Here is an 18,932-nt window from a genome sequence, read left to right as displayed (position 1 = left end):
GAGTTCCCTTTCATCAGCAGCGATTAGTGTGGTATCATCTGCGAATCTTAAGTTATTTATTTTCTGGCCACCAATTGTTATTCCGCCTTGCCAATGATCTAGGGCTCTTCGCATTATATGCTCTCCATATATATATATATATATTAATTAACGTAGTATTATACCCGTCTAATATAATATTATGTAAGTATGAGATGGGCCATATTACGATTTTTATACGGTCATTGGTAAGTCATAAATTTGGTACCTTAAAGTTACTCGCTGGCCTCTATAGCTTTATGAAAATATGTATTTTTATCTTTATTGCCTATAATATTTTAACGTTACAATTATATTTTTTTGTGATTTTTTGGAAATATTGTATTTTTAATACAACGATAATAGAGTCATGATCTACTACTTAAATGAAATGAGAAAGCCACTTTGCGTTTCAATTTTGATTATTAATTGTAATAAAATAAAAATTTCTTTCATTGCGAATAATATTTTGAATACTTTTTAATAGCTTTTAAGAGGAGTACATTTTTTGCCAGTCTTATAATTTGACTTTAAAATAAAACCTAATTGGATAGATAAATACTTCTCATAAAGCCTTTAATGAAACTGAATTCATTTTTATTAAAATAAATTTATAAATATATAAATATATTACCTATGAGTAAGGTAGAAAATATGTTTTTAGATCCAGTTTTTATGTAAACCAAAAACAACAATATTTAATAAATCATATTAATATTTTTAAATACGCGAAGAAGAACCTTATATAAGTAAGTTAAAATAATATATGAAAGTGAAACTGTAAAAAAACTAGCAAGTCATTTCTAATTAAAGATTTATCTATTTCATAAAACTTTTATGATCAAAATCTTGCAGATAATAAAAATATTTCAATATAATTTTAGATTTTATAAATAGTCAATTCTATAATATTAAATGTGCTGCAGTTGTTGCCAAAATTAACTATGAAACTTTAATTTGAAATAATAAAATGGGATAGTTCTTTGAATTACTGCCCAGATTTACTGTTTCGAATACAAAATACAATGATTGACTGGTACCTAAACTAAAAGGTTAATATTATGGTACAATTTATGTAGTTATAACAGCATATTATGTACACTATAGTTAAATGTAAAATACTACATCTATTGTTCTAAATAGGTCGGATCGGAAGCCGAAGATAAATAACTATTATTAGTTACATGAACAATCACAATAATATCGTACTATATACACATTATTGTAAGTATAGATAGAGTGTTATTTTTATAATTACTAATTCAACCCCCACCGAGACGTGGTGTAATAACAAAAGTTCAAAAGACTCCATCCTTGAGTCTAATTCTTTGATAAAACCAAGATATTTTAAGGCAAACAAAAATATGCCATAAATGAATTTTCATCGAAAATGTATTTAAAATATTTCTTAACCTCAACAAAGCAGGCCTTAACTTATTTACTTGAGAAAATTATAATGTATTAATTAAAAGTTACTAAGTATCTACTGCCAAACTCGAGCTTTAAGTAAGGTCAAGTGTTCATAATAGTTTTAAGAAAATAGAATATGATTTCGCTTGATATTGCATAGTATACACAATTATTAATATGTTAAACAATAAATTAATGTAAATCATAGATGAGTGCATTATTAGCTAATATCAGCTTGTCAAAACATGACGTGTTGAGGTTTGTATAATAGTTTGCAGTGGATGTACAGTTATGATTTTTGATGTAAATTAAGTAATTAAGTATATGTAATAATTATAAAATAGACAATACTTTTATAACTATGGCGATGTGAAATATCTATAATACCCAACGAAATGGCCGTAAATTATGAGTGAGTCATGGGTTTGATCCCATGGCTGGCAAAAATGGATTTTTTTTTTAAATTGAGACCACGGAGTAGTGCGAGTCTATCTAAAAATATTTAAATTGAGGGATGATGACTGTTATCCATGTGACGGCTACACATCACAAACTGTATGGCATGTCATTAACGACTACTCTATACTATAAAAAGAACGATGAACTCTATATAGACAGCATAACCATGAAATTGACCTCCAAAAACCTTACGTAATATTAAACAATAAAACAACACAAGAACACTACACAAAAATTTTAATTCTGTCCATAAAAAAAGTAAATGATGTAAATGGAGGAACATAATTAACTATACATCAATGCAACTAACCCTCCCAACCACCTTGTACGAAAAAGCAAGGGCATGGTTATTTATATATAAAAAAATATGGAAAAAAAATCTTGATGAATGGTTTCGGGGTGGGGGCCAAAATTTGAAGAATGCCACTGAGGGAAAGATAAAATTATTCGTTGTTATTAACATAAATATAGACAGTAAAAATATGACATGATTTGTTACCTCTTGTTTATATATTCTAAAAATATTGGGTTTTAACTTGACGTAGGCTCGACGAGTTAACGAATTTTTGGAATTAATTATGCTCAAAATACTTTGAGAAAGCAAAGTTATATCAAATTATGTAAAGTTACTTTCGGGTGTTTTAAATTGAATGTTAATTTAAATTGTGTGGTACATTATGATGTCTCCTTTATTAAATTATTATATTACTGCTATGCACGCTTGTAGATGTTATCAGACGCCATTTTATAATGACATACACGCGAATTTTTGGTGGAGTAGAATAAAATGGAATAAATAAAAACATTGTAATAATAAAAAAAATACATAGGAAATGTCAGGTAGATTGAGATGGTATATTCATTAATAGGTATTTTATAATACAGCTTACCTAAAAGTTTGCCGTGACCGATTTAGAAGTGTACTGTAAGTGTTTGGTTGCATAAAGCCTAAACAAAACTGTCATATAAGTAACAAGAGACAAAATTTTTGAAAGCGCTTATTTAATAATAAAGATATGAGATAGAGTAAAGTAGAATACACTGAAACATAAACCTACGTTTCACTGCATTGAAGCTACTTCATCGGTGTTTGGCTGAACATCAATAATTATTGGGGTATACAGTGCGGTGTGTTTTGATGAAGCCTTAGAATAAAATAAATGTTTAGAATATAGAATGTAGTTTAGTTTAGAATAGAATACAGTCATATAATACCTCATCTAAGGTCACATGTATTGCTCAATACTATGTTATAATTTGCGACTGATGAAAATCATACATTAAAAGAGAAAAATCTATAAAAAAGAATTTGAAAAATGCTTAATTAATAATTCCTTGTTAATTGTGGTATTGGCCAGTAAAATATTTATGTCTCTAAATGAATACTACCATAAGGTGTGAATACATTGCTTATACTCAAGCCCTCCGCATGAGCCGATTTTAGTGAGTAATGTTTTACCAAGTGCATAGCCAACACGCCAGTGTTGCCATAATATAATTTATAAAAACATCGCTTGTAAAATTATAACATTGGAATAAATACTCGATATCTGGCAACACTACGACACGCACACTGTCACACATATTTTTGAATAGCCCGGGAAAGGGTCGCGGAGGAAGCGTGAAGGGGGCGAGGCAAGTGCATGAAAAAATTCTTCATGTTTTGAAGGACAAACATATGCAATAGCTCTATCTATATTTTTCTATAATCTAAGCTTATACTATATTTTATCTCAACTAAGATTTTAATGTATGAAAAAAGTTCTTTATAATCAACTTTATACTTTGGTGTAGATTGGAATAGTCTCTTCTTATGGCATATTTTTTTAAAATAGGTACATACATATTTCTTTTTAATTTTCTTTCGACCATGTGCGATACTAATAGGATCATATGGACCTCCACAGAGTGGGTACATATTTATTTGTTTATAATTGTTGTTATTATTCTAATTTAAATAAAATTAATACTACTTCAAATTGACGGCTCTTGTGGTGTAGTGCGTAAGGCGCTGGCCTTCCACCCGAGAGTTTTGGGTTCGATTCCCGGGGAGGATACAATATTTATGTTTTTTTCTCAAAGCCTGGGTGTTTGTGATTGTTCAAAAATACTAACAACCACCTTATACAAAAAAGCAAGAACATGGTTATTAATAATTCTAAAAAAATACTATTTCAATATTAAGAAACATAATATTAACATTTGTATGTATGTGGAAAAAGTAGTTAGTATGTAATAAGCTCGAACTCAAGGAACAATCTTACCCGTGACACAATTTAACCCCAGTTTATGGTATATTATATTATGTAATTTTAGCGAACACAGCGTGCGAAGAATATGTGTTTAGTCTTAATATGAAAATATTTTCATTTTCATCCACACTAGTATAAATACTTTTTTGCAAGTAGTGGTTCATAGGCAAAGCGAGCGCGCGATTTCAGAGCGACAAGCTTTCTGTAAACCAAGTTAACCATACCTTATTTCGACACTTTTTAGTAAAATAAGTATTGTTATATTGACATTTTAAATAGCATTCATTGTTCCAATCAGCATTTGATCGCGGCGAAGCTTCGTAGAGGAGACGGCACTTTGACAGAGACTACTAACACTTTATACTCAATCATTAATTACTTTGATATTTTTCTGATATATTCTAATTATCTTCTTCAATGGGTTCATAAAACTATTATATTTCATCGCCCATGTTTACTAAGCTTCTTGGAAAATATTCTAAGCAATAGGAAAAACAAAAGACCATTGTCGTAAGCTGGTGAATAGAACCATTGAAATTTGCAGACGCCCTAATAACAATAACATAAACACACTGTGGGCTAAGGAGTGGCATCGTTAAAATAATATCTATGAGACATTCTGCACATTTGACAACATTCTCTGAAGGCCATATGCTATAGTGTTTCTCCTTTGAAAATATTATGGCACTATTAAAATGGTCCAAATAGAAAAAAAATACGAAAAAATTAGTTTGATTCATTGATTATTTTCCATTCGCTTTTTTTTAGTATATAATGCATTTTTACAGAACATTGGAAAATTTGTTGAATTTTATTCGTTAAATTCAATGAGTATTAATTACTAATTTTAAAATAAAATACAATTTTTGCTCCTAAGCATAGAATATTATGGACCCATCCCTTCAGTCATCTTTACGAGAAGTCATTTTTTTAAATCTAATCGGATCTTCCTTATATTAGATAGAACACTCGCCAATTAATTGGACGTGTATTCAAATTTCACTCTTTTTTTATTTACGGATAATTATTGTTAACTAGCAGAGCCAGCTGCCTCGCTAGACCTTGCAGGTCGCTTGGCGTCCTAATCTTATGTGAATAAGTCTTGGATTTAAATAAAATGATGAAAAAAGTCTAATTGATATGAAACTTGACTTGGCATGCTGATTATTTTATGTAGTACTTAGGTAATTTGGATAGTCGCAGTTTTCTTTATTAGAATACTTAATATGACTTGATTCAATTGACAGGATAGTTTTATTTTTCATTAACTTAGATTATTGCAGTACAAATAATGTCTACTTTTTTTATTCATTGGAGGAAGATCCGATTAGATTTTAAAAAATTACTTCTCGTAAAGATGACTGAAGGGATATGTCCATAATATGCTATGCATAGGAGCAAAAATTCTATTTTATTTTAAAATTAGTAAATAATACTCATTTAATAATATACTTATGAATAAAAATCATCATGATTAATGTATTACGTAATATAATATCTGGATGAGGAAATAAAAATGTTATTATTTTTATTTTTTACAAAATGGGAAAAATAAAATTCCCATCATAAGTGTAAAATTGAATTCACTTTATTAACTATTATCGACATTACCGGCTTCAAAAAATCCGGTATGTTACATGAATTATTACGGTATTGTATAATAATATTATATTCTACATAATAAATTATGACCACACGAAATTAAAGAAAATGTATTCAAAAAAATCCTATATTATGTAGAAGGTACTTACTTATAGTATCTAATTATGGCATAAAATGATCATAATTTACTATTATATTTGACAATAAGTATGTATTTCACTTAAAGGTGATAAAAGATAACATAGCAAACAACATGCGTGATGTCATTATTTACAATTATTAATAAATAAAAACATTGAGTATTAATTAGTTAGGTACTTATGATATAAAAGAAGAATAATTTATTAATTGAATATGTATACCTACTAATAGAAATATCACATCATTGTTTAATGTTTTCCCCAATTTCTGCAAATTCTAAATTTGAAAATATACTGACACGTTAAAGTTCATAATCGCGAAAAAGAACAAATGACGATCAGTCTATTAAATTTATTTGACAGCTGATAGTTCCTGTGTTGTGTTTTTAGATTATATTTTCGTAGTAATTAGTGAGGAAATATGCAATTATTTCTTGTTAAAACTCATACCGGTGTGCCTATTACAGATTTAATTAGTTTTGTAGAATATTAATTGTGATTTGTGATAATATATCGATTATATAGAAAATATTAAGCGACATTATAATTAATTTGCGGTTAATGGACGGAAAGACGCGAAATAGTATAATGATGGATAGAAAACGCGTTTTCAAAAGTGATATTATGTGTGATCATGTCGAGTTTTGATGTATGCACTTATTCTTACACACACAATGGCCAAGAGGCTTACGCATCGACTTATAATGCCGTGGGCCCCAGGTTTGAATCCTGTGTCGGGCAAATACACATTTTTTCAATTTGTGTTTGGAGTTAGAGAATGGACCTAATAACTTAAGCAAGTGGCTAACATCCATTACTCGTAAAAACAAAAATCGGTTACTATAAACCTGCCCACTCTGTGGAGGCTCATAAATTATTATATTAAGATCGGACATGGTCAAAAGAAAATAATATCTTATGCCCACTGATAAATATGATTTTATTCAATAGGTACATAGGATTTTTAGAAAGCAAAACATGAAGACGTCATGTATTAAAATATTGTGTTATGTTTTTACCTGAAAATGATGTACAAAATAGGTTTTAGTTAATTAAATATGTAGGTATTATCAACTCTAAATACGAGTACCTTTATAATTTGTACAAACCTCAGAAATACATATACCTTTTACAAAAATTCTAACATAAATAGTGAGATTTTACAACGCATTATTATAATATTGTTATAAATTAAATTTTAGAAATGTACATACATACGAGTCTTTGGGTTAATTTTTAGCCCATAGTTAGAGTATTTTTCCGACAAGCAATACTATTTTGCATAATAATATATAAATTATATTGTAACGAATAAATTATATTAAAAAAATCTTATTTTATCTTTTCAGTGATTGGGTCTTTGGGATACAGTATTGCAAGCTCAGCAACTTTATCGCGAATGTCACAGTGGCTGCAAGTGTTTTTACCCTAACTGGAATATCATTTGACAGGTCAGTATAATATTTCAAATGGGTTCTTAATTAAAAATAATTTTATCCATTTGTAATAGTTTTCCTCATTCGACTTCATTTGAATCTCCTTGTTATATTGTTATATAATTATAGTGATTTCTACATTCCCTCTTTCATATAGTTAAATGTATTCAGAGACAGGGGATCTGGTACTTCTACGTTGGCCCTCAATATGTCTGCTAATGAAATAGTAAGTTTATCAAATCAACCCATTTATAAAATAACTTTAGAAATGTCTGAAGATATATTTTATAAATACATATTAAGTCCTATTAATACTTGTATTTAGTATCTAGCTAGACATTCGTAGTCTTTGTCGCCCGTGGAGTCTTTAACACACACGTTCATCTGAAAAAGAAGTGAACGTTTAATAATATTAGATACATACATCTTGTGAATACTAATAAATTTATGTGTATAATTATTAAATTAAAATAAAAAAAATGATATATTATGTAGATAATACGTAGTGTATTACAGTTTTTCAATATACTTGGAAATTTTCAAGATTGTTATCCATTTTAAGTTTTGAGTAGGTAAGCAACTAATTTTCACAGCTTCTGTAGACGTGTGAGAAAATTGCGTATCGTTTATGTGAATGTCGACACTTTACTATTAGTTCACGCATAAAATTATTATTCATCAATTATGAAACCACCAAGAATAAAGCCTTGCCATAGTGATATCGCGGGCTGTTAGCTTCAATTAGTCTACAAACAAGATACATAATAAGAATGTATATTAACGTCGAGCTGTTTGAAAGCTATGTTCTAAAAATAGATATTCTCTTTACACTTTCACCTAAATGCTTCAAATAATGAAAAAATCTCAATTATATCCTAAAAACTAATTCATGTGTATAAACATAATCATAAAACATACTGTTACATACATATATAAAAATTTTAATTTCAATTTTAACTGTTGTACCAATAATAAGTATTTTTCTTTCAATTATGATAATAATATACAAAAATATTGCGAGATATTTTAACTTGTAAATATGGTATCGTAAACTTTGCAATGCTAATAAAAATAGTATGCATAAATGTAACTACTATATAAAAAAAACTTGGAATTATGACATATTTTCGATAATATTGATAAATAATATAGCTAAAATTGTTGATCTTACTTTAATGAATATAGTTATTATACTCGTACTTATGGTGTATGACACATATAAAAATGGCACCCTATCAAAATAAGCTAAAGTTGTCTTGGTCAACCTTTCAGTATTTTTCATCTACCTTTATGACGCTGACACTTGAACTATAATGTAAAGGAAACCGAGTAATATTTATTCCCTAAAAATCGGGACTGGCTTGTCAACGCTTGGCTAACGATTCCATGTACAACAAAGAGGACATATATCTGTATTTTGAAAAAAAAATCAATGACTAACTATTACAAATATGACTCCGGAATCCAGATAGTTCTGATGAATTTTGGTCATATATTCCGAAAGGAAAAAGATCATTTAAAGAGACTGGCTGTGAAAACGTCAAAAGAAAATGCTGATGATTGATGATGAAAGATATTGCTAGTCAGATTTACTCTTTAGCCATAGCATATTCCCTATGGCCTATAGTATGTATTTGAAATTATGCAACGGTTACAGCAGTAGTTTAAGAACAGCGTGGTTAAATTATTAATGTTACTATTACAGTGATCACAGAATTTATAACGTTGTTGGGTATATAATAGTATACTGCCTATTATACTGGAAAAGGCTAACTGATTGAACGACTGGGAACAATAAATAATTTTAATTTAGTTTTACGTCATCGCGGAAGGACTTGAGTTTCCGATATATATTATACAGGCTGGTACAAGGTCACCAATTTCATAGCCTGACAAAATAAAAAAGGCTGCAAGTTTTATAATATATTTATCAAGGATTGGTGATGAGAGCTAATAATTATGATACTCAAAGGAAGTTACGAAAATTCTGCAAGTTATTTTAACCCTTTACTGCAAACAATTTCGATATAGCCGATGCCATCTGTGTAAATTATCAAATAATATCCTTTTTTGATGCCTAGAAAACTGTTTTACCATAAACATTCTACTTTTCCGATTTTGTTTGGACATTTCAAGAAATAAAGCATTTCTGCATTATAGTCTATGCATTTCTGCTTTGACAGTTGACGAATTCGTATGTACGCGAAAATCCGCGTTTGTAAATAAATAAAGAAAAATGTACAGAAGATTGAAATTGGTTAAATAAAAATATCTACACATCAAATAAGGTGTGTACATTAGTTTTTTATAATCGTTATCATTTGGTTTTGTATTTTGTCATACGGAAATGTAACTTTTCCTAATGTCGTAAATCTGCGACATCACGCAATAACATACAAAATTTAATGAAATTTTCGAAAAAAAAATATTATTTTTCTTTCATTCACAAAGCATTTTGACACCAAGAAAAAATAAAATTTTTCAACAAAAAAAATCATGCAGTGAAGGGTTAACATAGATGGCATAACTTTTGCTTAAATAGATTGTTAAAAAAAGATTTTAACTAATATACCTTTTAAAGACCAGCGTGCACGAATGATATAGTATAGTATTCATGTTTCATTATCCTGAAAATTAGATCATCATAAGGACATCCATTTTTTTACATTTGTATTTAAAAATTATTAAATAAAGGTTTCTGATCTATTAGATCATTAACGAAAAAAAAAGGTTTGCCATCTAACATACACGGTGGAATTTAAAAAGTACATTTGTATAAACATTTTAAATATATTTACACAATTAAAGCCTACGATCCGCTTGAGAAAGAATATTTCATAATTGATTTATTATATCAGAACATGTTAAATTTTTGGAAATTTACATAAAAACGTCGAAAAGTACTTCCTCTGTAATCACGGTCATTATATTATGATTAAGTATTTACCAACCGTACTATAACTATTTTGTTAGACTATAATTATTTTAGTCTGCATAAAATGTCAAATAGTAAGTTAAACTGTAATATTCTTTTATTCCAAGTATCTATGCCACTGCACGTTAATTTGATGGGTTCAATTCGAAATGATTACAAGATAAAAAGAACTTTTTATAAACAACGTTTTTAAATTTTCTGTAGAATCATATAAATTTGACTTGACTAGCTTAAACGATCAAAAAAATTGTATTTGATAGAAATAATACTGAAATGTCATTTTGACACTCATATTGATTTCCATAGTAACGCATGTATAATATATTAACAACTTAGTTGCTAGGACCCCATAACCCTAACAACCAATAATAGTGGATTGGATTACGGATTTCTTCCGAAATAACTTTTCATAGGTACAAAACAGAATTAACTGAAAATGAATTCAATTCTACTTGAAGATGGCTAAAAGTATTAAAATAATGCATTGGCATCGTGTTCTGATATATTCTAAAAGTTTCAAATGTCTAGCCAGTCGGGAAATTAGTTAAAAATCGATTGCAAGATTCGTACCGGACAAACAACCACTGGACAAATAAGAATACGAGCAAAGAAAAACGTTGTAACAATAATAAAATAACCGTGTAGTTACTAATTTTTTTAGCCATCATTTCTGAAATGTACCTACTAGAATAAAATTGGGTTAAAAAATGGCAACACTGAATTGTGACGTATGTTTACTGTAAACCTATGTTCATCTACTATGTAATTCCTTCCTATATTGTGTAACCTATCTACTTAGTATGAACTGCTCGCTTGCTAGCCAATGTTATCTGATGCCGCAGTACCATAATACTCGTACCTTCTCCGTGGCATCAAATTAACTTAGCCAAATAAATGTGATTCCTGACAGCCTTCATCCATTGAAAGCAAGCTTCTAACCAGAGCACGCATAATTTATCAGGGTTATTTAAGGTTAGGTGTACCTTCGAGAAAAACTATGTTACGTATGTCGTTACTGATATCGATTGCTTGTTATTATACTTACCAATGACTTGACTATACAAGTTACGAGAACTATCGACTAAAAATAAGTTTTGAATGCGAATTAAAAAAAAAAAAATTAAAAAAATTCATCGCTGTACAACGTAAAAAATCATTTTTCGTTATTGAAACAAAATATAAACTACTTATTTTATATTTATTATTACAATACTAAGAAACGATTGGATATAAAATGAATTTAGGCTTATATCTTTGAGAAAAATTGATGATTTTAAAATAAAATAATAATTTCAGTAAAACTATGTATTACTGACCATTCTATTAGATTCTTTCAACAGAATTATTTAATTTCATTTTTCTGAATCACTTAAAAAATATTTTAAAATTGTATGTTTATCTTTGTTTTTTTCTTCTGCGATAATAATATAAATGAGTCTTTATAATGTAGGTATATTTTTCTATTTTGAAAGTGATAAATACGTTGATTGTTATTTTTGAAGTAGTTTAACTTTATATTACTTAGCAGTTATTGTGACGATTTATCCAAAATTTGTATAAAAATACCACTTTTTATCACGAATATTTTGATAACACAAATACAACGGTTATTAAAAAAATGTTTGAAAATTTAGTCTCGGGATTCATTGTGTAAGGAACTGGTTTTTAGGGATTAGAATATCTATATATATTAGAGATAGAAACCAGGGATTTTAGGTTAAAATCCTCATGAGATGACAAAACATCGATTTTGTCAAACACGATAGACTCTGTGATGCGTTTCACTCATGTTTATAACAACTTTGGTTTCACTACTGTAAATAGTGTCCTCGTAGGCTATTGTCTGTTAAAAATGTTCAAATAAATAAATTGAGTATGGTGGATATGATAAAATAATAAGAATGTGTATTTTGTCAACAGGTACCAAGCCATTGTATGGCCGATGAAACCAAGAATGTCGAAGACGTGTTCACTGGTGGCCATCCTTGTTATTTGGCTGACAGGGATGGCCCTCGCAGTACCCTGCCTGCTCTATTCATCTACCGTTACTTACAAGTAATTACATATTATATACCTATCCTATATACTCACAGCTACATCACATTATAAAATTGAGTCTTCAGTAATATAAATCCGTCGTATTTTTTTTCGACGATTTTTTTACTATTTTTAACCACCTAATTTGCCAAAAAAAATCTTATTTTACTACAACGTTAGTTCCAAACTAATTTTTAAAATGTTGCTGTATCATTCTTCAATAATGTATTACAAAAATTTATCTTATTGAATTGCCTATAGTAAGACTTCCTAAAGTAGTGACGCCACAACTACCCAGACAACATAATCATTAGGATTATATTATTTTTAAAAACTTTCTGCACCGATTTATAATTAGAATCCTTACTTTAAATAAAGGAGATTCTGACTAAGAGGTCTTGAGTTTTTTGAGCCGACAATCTCAAATTTAGATTTGCACAGAATTCAATACCTACCTACTAACTTGGGTGTGTCTTTATCACGATCTGAATAATTTATAATAATGAATCTAAAATCACTTCTCATAATAAAATTATTTTTATGAGATTTATTTTTATAACCCTACTTTTAATTTTGGTTGTATATTTTTCACCTGAAATAAAAAATTACAATAATTATTAGAAGAAGCATAATAAATTTTTTGTAACATAAACATTTTTTTGCAGGAAACATAAAATAAAATTATGATATAAATAATTCGTCGAATAAAAAAGGAATAGAATTCCTACTAACTTTGCAAGTTTTTATTTATATCTATTTATAAATGATAATACTTTGGGCGGTAGCTTAGGTAGACCCGTTGTGTAGGTATATACAACCCATAAAAATACACAAGTGAAAATGTCCGTTCGAATCCGACTCAGCGTTTTTCTATGATTTTTTCTAATATCTAGATTTTTAAGGTTTTTAAATGCATATAGGTACTTTCATGAATTATTTTTTTAAGCATTTATCAAATATATTTTTTAATTATTTCAATACGGCACATAATTAGAACTAATTGGTTAAGCGTTAACTATTAACTAAATCTGCTAAGGAAGAATATTAAAGTGTCACTATATTATATACGTGTAAGTATATAAAAATGTTAATAATTATGTGCATTGTATGAGTATTTTTATTTTGATAAGTTGCATTACGATCATTGCGTCAAATCAAAATTGGATTATATTGAACATGTTGCAATAATTGAGGCACCTGTTTTGTATGCAAAATAAATCAATAACCGCGCTGACCCAGCAGGTGGTAACGTTCGGAGGTTAGTTCGATATTACTCCAAATTGCTTTATGTTTGGAAAGCTTTGTTAAATATTAAATCAAAAAATATCTTCGATTAAATTGAAAGATGATTTATTTTTTATTTTTTATGCCAGCAAAATGAAAGCTTATTTGTCGTTAATTGATGAAAAATAACAAGGTTGAAAGTAAACACTTTAAATCTACAATCAATTTTAAGAATTATATTTTCACGTTAAAAATAATGATAATTCTTATTAATTCGTAGTAAGTATTTATAGAATAAATTTTTTAAGTATTTTGTCAATTTAATAAAATATCTTCTTCCTAATGCGTATTTAATGGAAAATATTTTTATAAAATACAAATTTAACAATATACTTAATATTTTAAATTTTGTTTCACATTTATTCTTCTATAATCTTATGTAATTAATTATGTTAGATATATCATTAACTTATCAAAAGAAGAAAAACTTTAAACAATAAATAATGGTGAAAGTAAAATACAATTTTAGCAGTTTTAAATTCATGTAGTATAAAAGACACATATTTAAATAATAACTCATAAAATAGTAAGATTATAATAACAGTTGTAAATATTATAATTATTTCTCTCCAATTCTAGACACATACATTGTTTTGAATTGACGTCTACGTAGGATTTGAACTCTGGTTTTGTAATAAAGTTATAATTATTTGCATAGTGTTTAACCTATTTTAAAATATATTAAGGTAAGAATAAACAATTTTGACAAATAATACTAATTATAAGCAATTTTTTTATATTTACAAAAATAAAAAATGAAAATTGTGACATAGATAGGTTTTGGTCAATTAAACATCTGACAATATTTTCTTTTATCACTTGCATTTAAATACTCAGCTTTGGTTTAGATATACAAATAAATACTTACTATTATACCATAGTTAAATCCAAGTTAAGAATGCTGAATGAACCAGATAAATAGAAAACAGAGCACTTGCAGATAGTAGTGGGAGGGAGAAAATATGAGGTCATACAAACTATTATTACAAAGGCGAACCTTTTGTGGTACTAATTATGGAGAATTTTATAGTATAAAATCAATATGCTACATGACGATTTCAAAGGGGGATAAAACAATGATGACAATTATTATATAACTTTAGAGTAATGGGTTAGGATAGGAGTAACATGGGTTTAACCTATTTTATTTAGATTATTTATTTTGTTATTCAATAAATAGTAGCAAAGTGTTACTGTAGACTTATTTGATGCATCTACTGACATATTATTACGAATGATACAATTTAATAAATACATAAGTAAAAATTTGAAGACATATCAGATACGTCTACAACCGTCCTAATGCTTCAAATACACTCTATGACGATTGGTCATATATATGTCGAAAAACCCGTTTCTTATGTTGGCGTCCTGTGTCATAGGGTGTCACAGAGTGTAAATACGATGTCATAGCTGTTATACAATATGTATGTATAAATGTTGGAATGGCATAGATTTGATCATAGACACTAAAACGCTCTTAGCATATATGTGCCCGATCGTCATATAGTCTATTTGAACCTTAAAACAAAATCTCTTAAAAAAAATAAGACGACTGACTGAATATAAAAAAATAAAAGAAAAACATTATTACGTGTTATTGTTACTTATCAATTCAATATTACTAAATATTTTATAGTTATTTTTAGATTTACGAAACACGTTTTCTCGGAATTTTTAATACAATAATTATTAAAAAATCTGCATAAATCACAGCGGTGTAATAACTCATCGCTCAAATTGAAATGAATCCACGTGGGTCAATGTTCTATTCTGTACAAAATAAAATCAAGATTGTTTTCTGTATTTTCAGAGCTTATTCAAATAAAATTTTTGTTAGATATTTGATTCTGGTGTTTTTTTCGACGCCAATCAACCAGCCGGCAGCGTTACCAACTATAATATTAGTAAGGTGCAACCACGCATAAACTTTACGGAAAATTCGACTATTTACTGACTAAAACATTAACGTTTACGAAACCCATTAATTTAATGTTTTTTTATGTGAGTACTAACTTGCTGGATACGTATTATATTAATAATATTACTAGTGTACTTATTCTTATAATGATTCTAATCATTTATTATTATTTCACCTTATAGAGCACGTGGGAGAATTAGGACCGCTTGTATTCTCATTTGGCCTGATGGAAAACCGGATGTATCTTACATGGATTTTATGTAAGTAGAAATAAAAAAAAAACTATAAGAATAGTAACGAAAGATGATACTCAATCCCTTAGATACCACTATTTATTTAGGCTTATTGATTGTCAAATATCTCATAGTATAACTTACCTAGTAGATAGTTGATAATATATCCCATTCACTGTTGACCAGTTAATAACCACAACTCGGTCAGTTCTTAAGACATGCCTGGCGTATAACAATTAGCATAATAATTAAATGTGGTAATTAACTGATCAGCATTGAATGTATATGTATCTAATGGCCACATGCCAGGTGTGTTTTAAGCACTAGACGAAGGTATTAAGGCATTCATTATTGTTATTGAGTTTATGGTTAATATTAATCATTGATTGAAAATATGATTATTGATTATATTATCATTTAAAACATAAACATTAGACTAAAATTTCATTAAATGATATTTTAACGATATATATTATGTACCTATCTGTGAACTTTGGTCAATTTATAAAACGTATTTGCTGGTAAGTAAGAGGGAATGAATTAAGATGCGTAGACTTAGTAAGTCTTTATGTAATACCGAGATGTTTCTCCGCAGGCTCGCCCTTGGTATTGCCATAGTATTTTAGGGATGTCAACATTTAAATTAATTCATATCGACTTGCCACAAGTACGATAATTATATTTAAGAAATATAAAAAAAAGTTTTTGAGATAATATTTGGTTGAGACAATATAATTCATTGGAAAAATAAAATTATTGTATGTATTAAGTATATGATTGTATTAAATGTAAAATTAAGGATTTAAGTTTTTTTTCTCAGCAAAGGGAGGAAAAATTAAGTAGAAATAAGTTTTTAACTCCTATACTGAAAAATATCACTTTAGCTTAACCTTAGGTGAACTGTTAAACTTATTTATAAATTATTGCTGTATTTTTGTTACTTATAAATTTATTATATTATATTATATATAGAAAAGAAGCTGACTCGTTGGAAGACATATATTGAAAATCTATTTGATGATGATAGGGAACCTATTGGCTATACTTTTAATGAATGTGAACAAGCCCCATGCATAAATAGGGCAGAAATAATAAACGCAATACGAAATTCTAAAAATGGTAAAGCTGTCGGCCCTGATAATATTGACAACGAAATGATAAAATTACTAGAAGAAGATCAATTAGAAATTCTCGTTGATTTGTTTAATAAAATTTACGAAACGGGCATAATTCCCGATGATTGGTTGAAATCGACTTTCATCACTCTACCAAAAAAGGCGAATGCAAAGGAGTGCAGCGAGTTTAGAACAATAAGTTTGATGAGCCACATGTTAAAAGTCTTATTAAAAATCATCCATAATAGGATTTTTCGAAAATGCAAAGAAGACATGGATGACACACAATTTGGCTTCAGAAGTGGTTTGAGCACTCGCGAAGCACTCTTCAGCTTGAATGTTCTAGTGCAAAGATGCTTAGATGTTAATGTTGATGTTTATATGTGTTTCATCGATTACGAGAAAGCATTCGATACTGTTAGACATCCTAAACTTCTCGAACTCTTACAGGAGAAAGGCATCGATGCAAGAGACATTCAACTGATAGCTTACTTATATTGGAATCAAACAGCGAATATAAAGATTGAAAACGAAATCAGTGGAGAGGTAAAAATAAATTCGTCGCAGTGTAAGACAGGGTTGTATATTGTCACCTTTGCTATTTAACATGGACTCGAAAGCTATTTTCAAGGAAGCCTTACAAGGTGAATCGGTGGGTATTATGGTTAATGGGAAACATATTAACAATATACGATATGCCGATGATACTGTGCTGATTGCTGATAGCTTGAAGAGTTTACATCAACTGGTAGAAAAGGTTAATGAGGTCAGTAATTCTTATGGTTTAAAAATGAACCTCAAGAAAACAAAACTATTACTAGTTTCAAAAACAGCGACACCAGACACCAACATAAATTTTGTCATTAACAGCGAACCAATCGAACGTGTGACCCATTATAAATATTTATGTACATGGGTCAATGAGAAATGGGACCAGTCTCAGGAAATAAAAACTAGAATTGAGATCGCAAGGAGCGCCTTTCTCAAAATGAGACGCCACCTTAGCAATCGAGATCTTAACCTAGGTCTGAGACAGCGTATGGTACGTTGTTATATGCTCTCAATTCTTTTCTATGGTATGGAAGTATGGACGCTAAACCAAAAGATGTCACGGAGACTTGAAGCTTTCGAGATGTGGCTGTATAGACGCATCATCAAAATTCCTTGGACTGACCGGGTGACAAATGTTGAAATTCTCAATCGAATGGGGAAAGACCGAGAAGTTCTACGTAGTATCAAAACCAGGAAACTACAATACCTCGGCCACATTATGAGAGGACAAAAATACAGCATTCCCCAACTTGTCATTCAAGGAAAGATCAATGGGAAGCGTAGCAGAGGACGGCGCCGCATTTAGTGGCTTAAGAACATCCGTGATTGGTACGAGTGCAGCTCCACCGAACTGTTCCGGGTAGCAGACGACAAATATAAGATCGCCTTGATGGTGGCCGACCTCCGCTAGGGGATGGCACAATAAGAAAAAGAAGATAATTTAAAAAAAAAAACAATCGAATTGCTATCATATACTAATTATAATTATACAGCTTGAATGGTGGTATCTTAATATGACAGTTTGGCACCAACATAAAATTGCCTCCACATATGATTTTTATCACCAGTTACTTAGAAGTACAATAATAATTTACTTATCAAATTATTAATAGTATAATATGTATAATATCCGTATTACTAATCCGTTAATGGCTTCTTAGTCAAGTTCCCTAAGCCTTCTTAACTATCACAAAAGGTTTTCGCTATTCGTTATTCATGCTTATAATAATTTATGTGGCTACTAAAAATATAACAATAATTACTACATATTAGACAGTCTATAATTTTGAATACCTACGTCAAAAACATACATTTAGAAAAATTACTTCTTAAAAATATTTTTACCAAGTGAGATTACCAGTTGTTCAAATGACACATAGTATAATCATGATAGTTGATAACATTTTGGTTTGTTTAGTATTCCATCGGTTTTTTAATTGGTATAGCCCAGTGGATAGAATCAGATAGATGCAAGTCAATATCCCACTCGGAATAAATATCTTTTCTGAGTTTTTAAGGTTTTCTAAATTATATATTAT

At 29.0% G+C, this 18,932-nt stretch overlaps 1 protein-coding gene across 1 annotated transcript in view; it reads left to right on the top strand.

Moving 5' to 3' along the window:
• The window catches only part of LOC147079244 (tachykinin-like peptides receptor 86C), a 63,283-nt gene that overhangs the window by 21,148 nt on the left and 23,203 nt on the right, over positions 1-18,932 (top strand). Inside the window, exons 3-5 of the mRNA XM_085949193.1 lie at positions 7,231-7,332; positions 12,173-12,307; positions 15,677-15,754. Coding sequence (XP_085805319.1) covers positions 7,231-7,332; positions 12,173-12,307; positions 15,677-15,754 — 315 coding nt within the window. The remainder of the gene's footprint in view (positions 1-7,230; positions 7,333-12,172; positions 12,308-15,676; positions 15,755-18,932) is intronic.

The sequence above is a fragment of the Rhyacophila brunnea genome, unplaced genomic scaffold (genome assembly GCF_057557595.1).
Source record: "Rhyacophila brunnea isolate RB1 unplaced genomic scaffold, BYU_Rbru_1.0 scaffold_10, whole genome shotgun sequence".
Classification (NCBI taxonomy): Eukaryota; Metazoa; Arthropoda; class Insecta; order Trichoptera; family Rhyacophilidae; genus Rhyacophila; species Rhyacophila brunnea.
The sequence above is the reverse complement of the archived record's forward strand: the minus strand, read 5'-3'. Positions and strand labels throughout refer to the sequence as shown.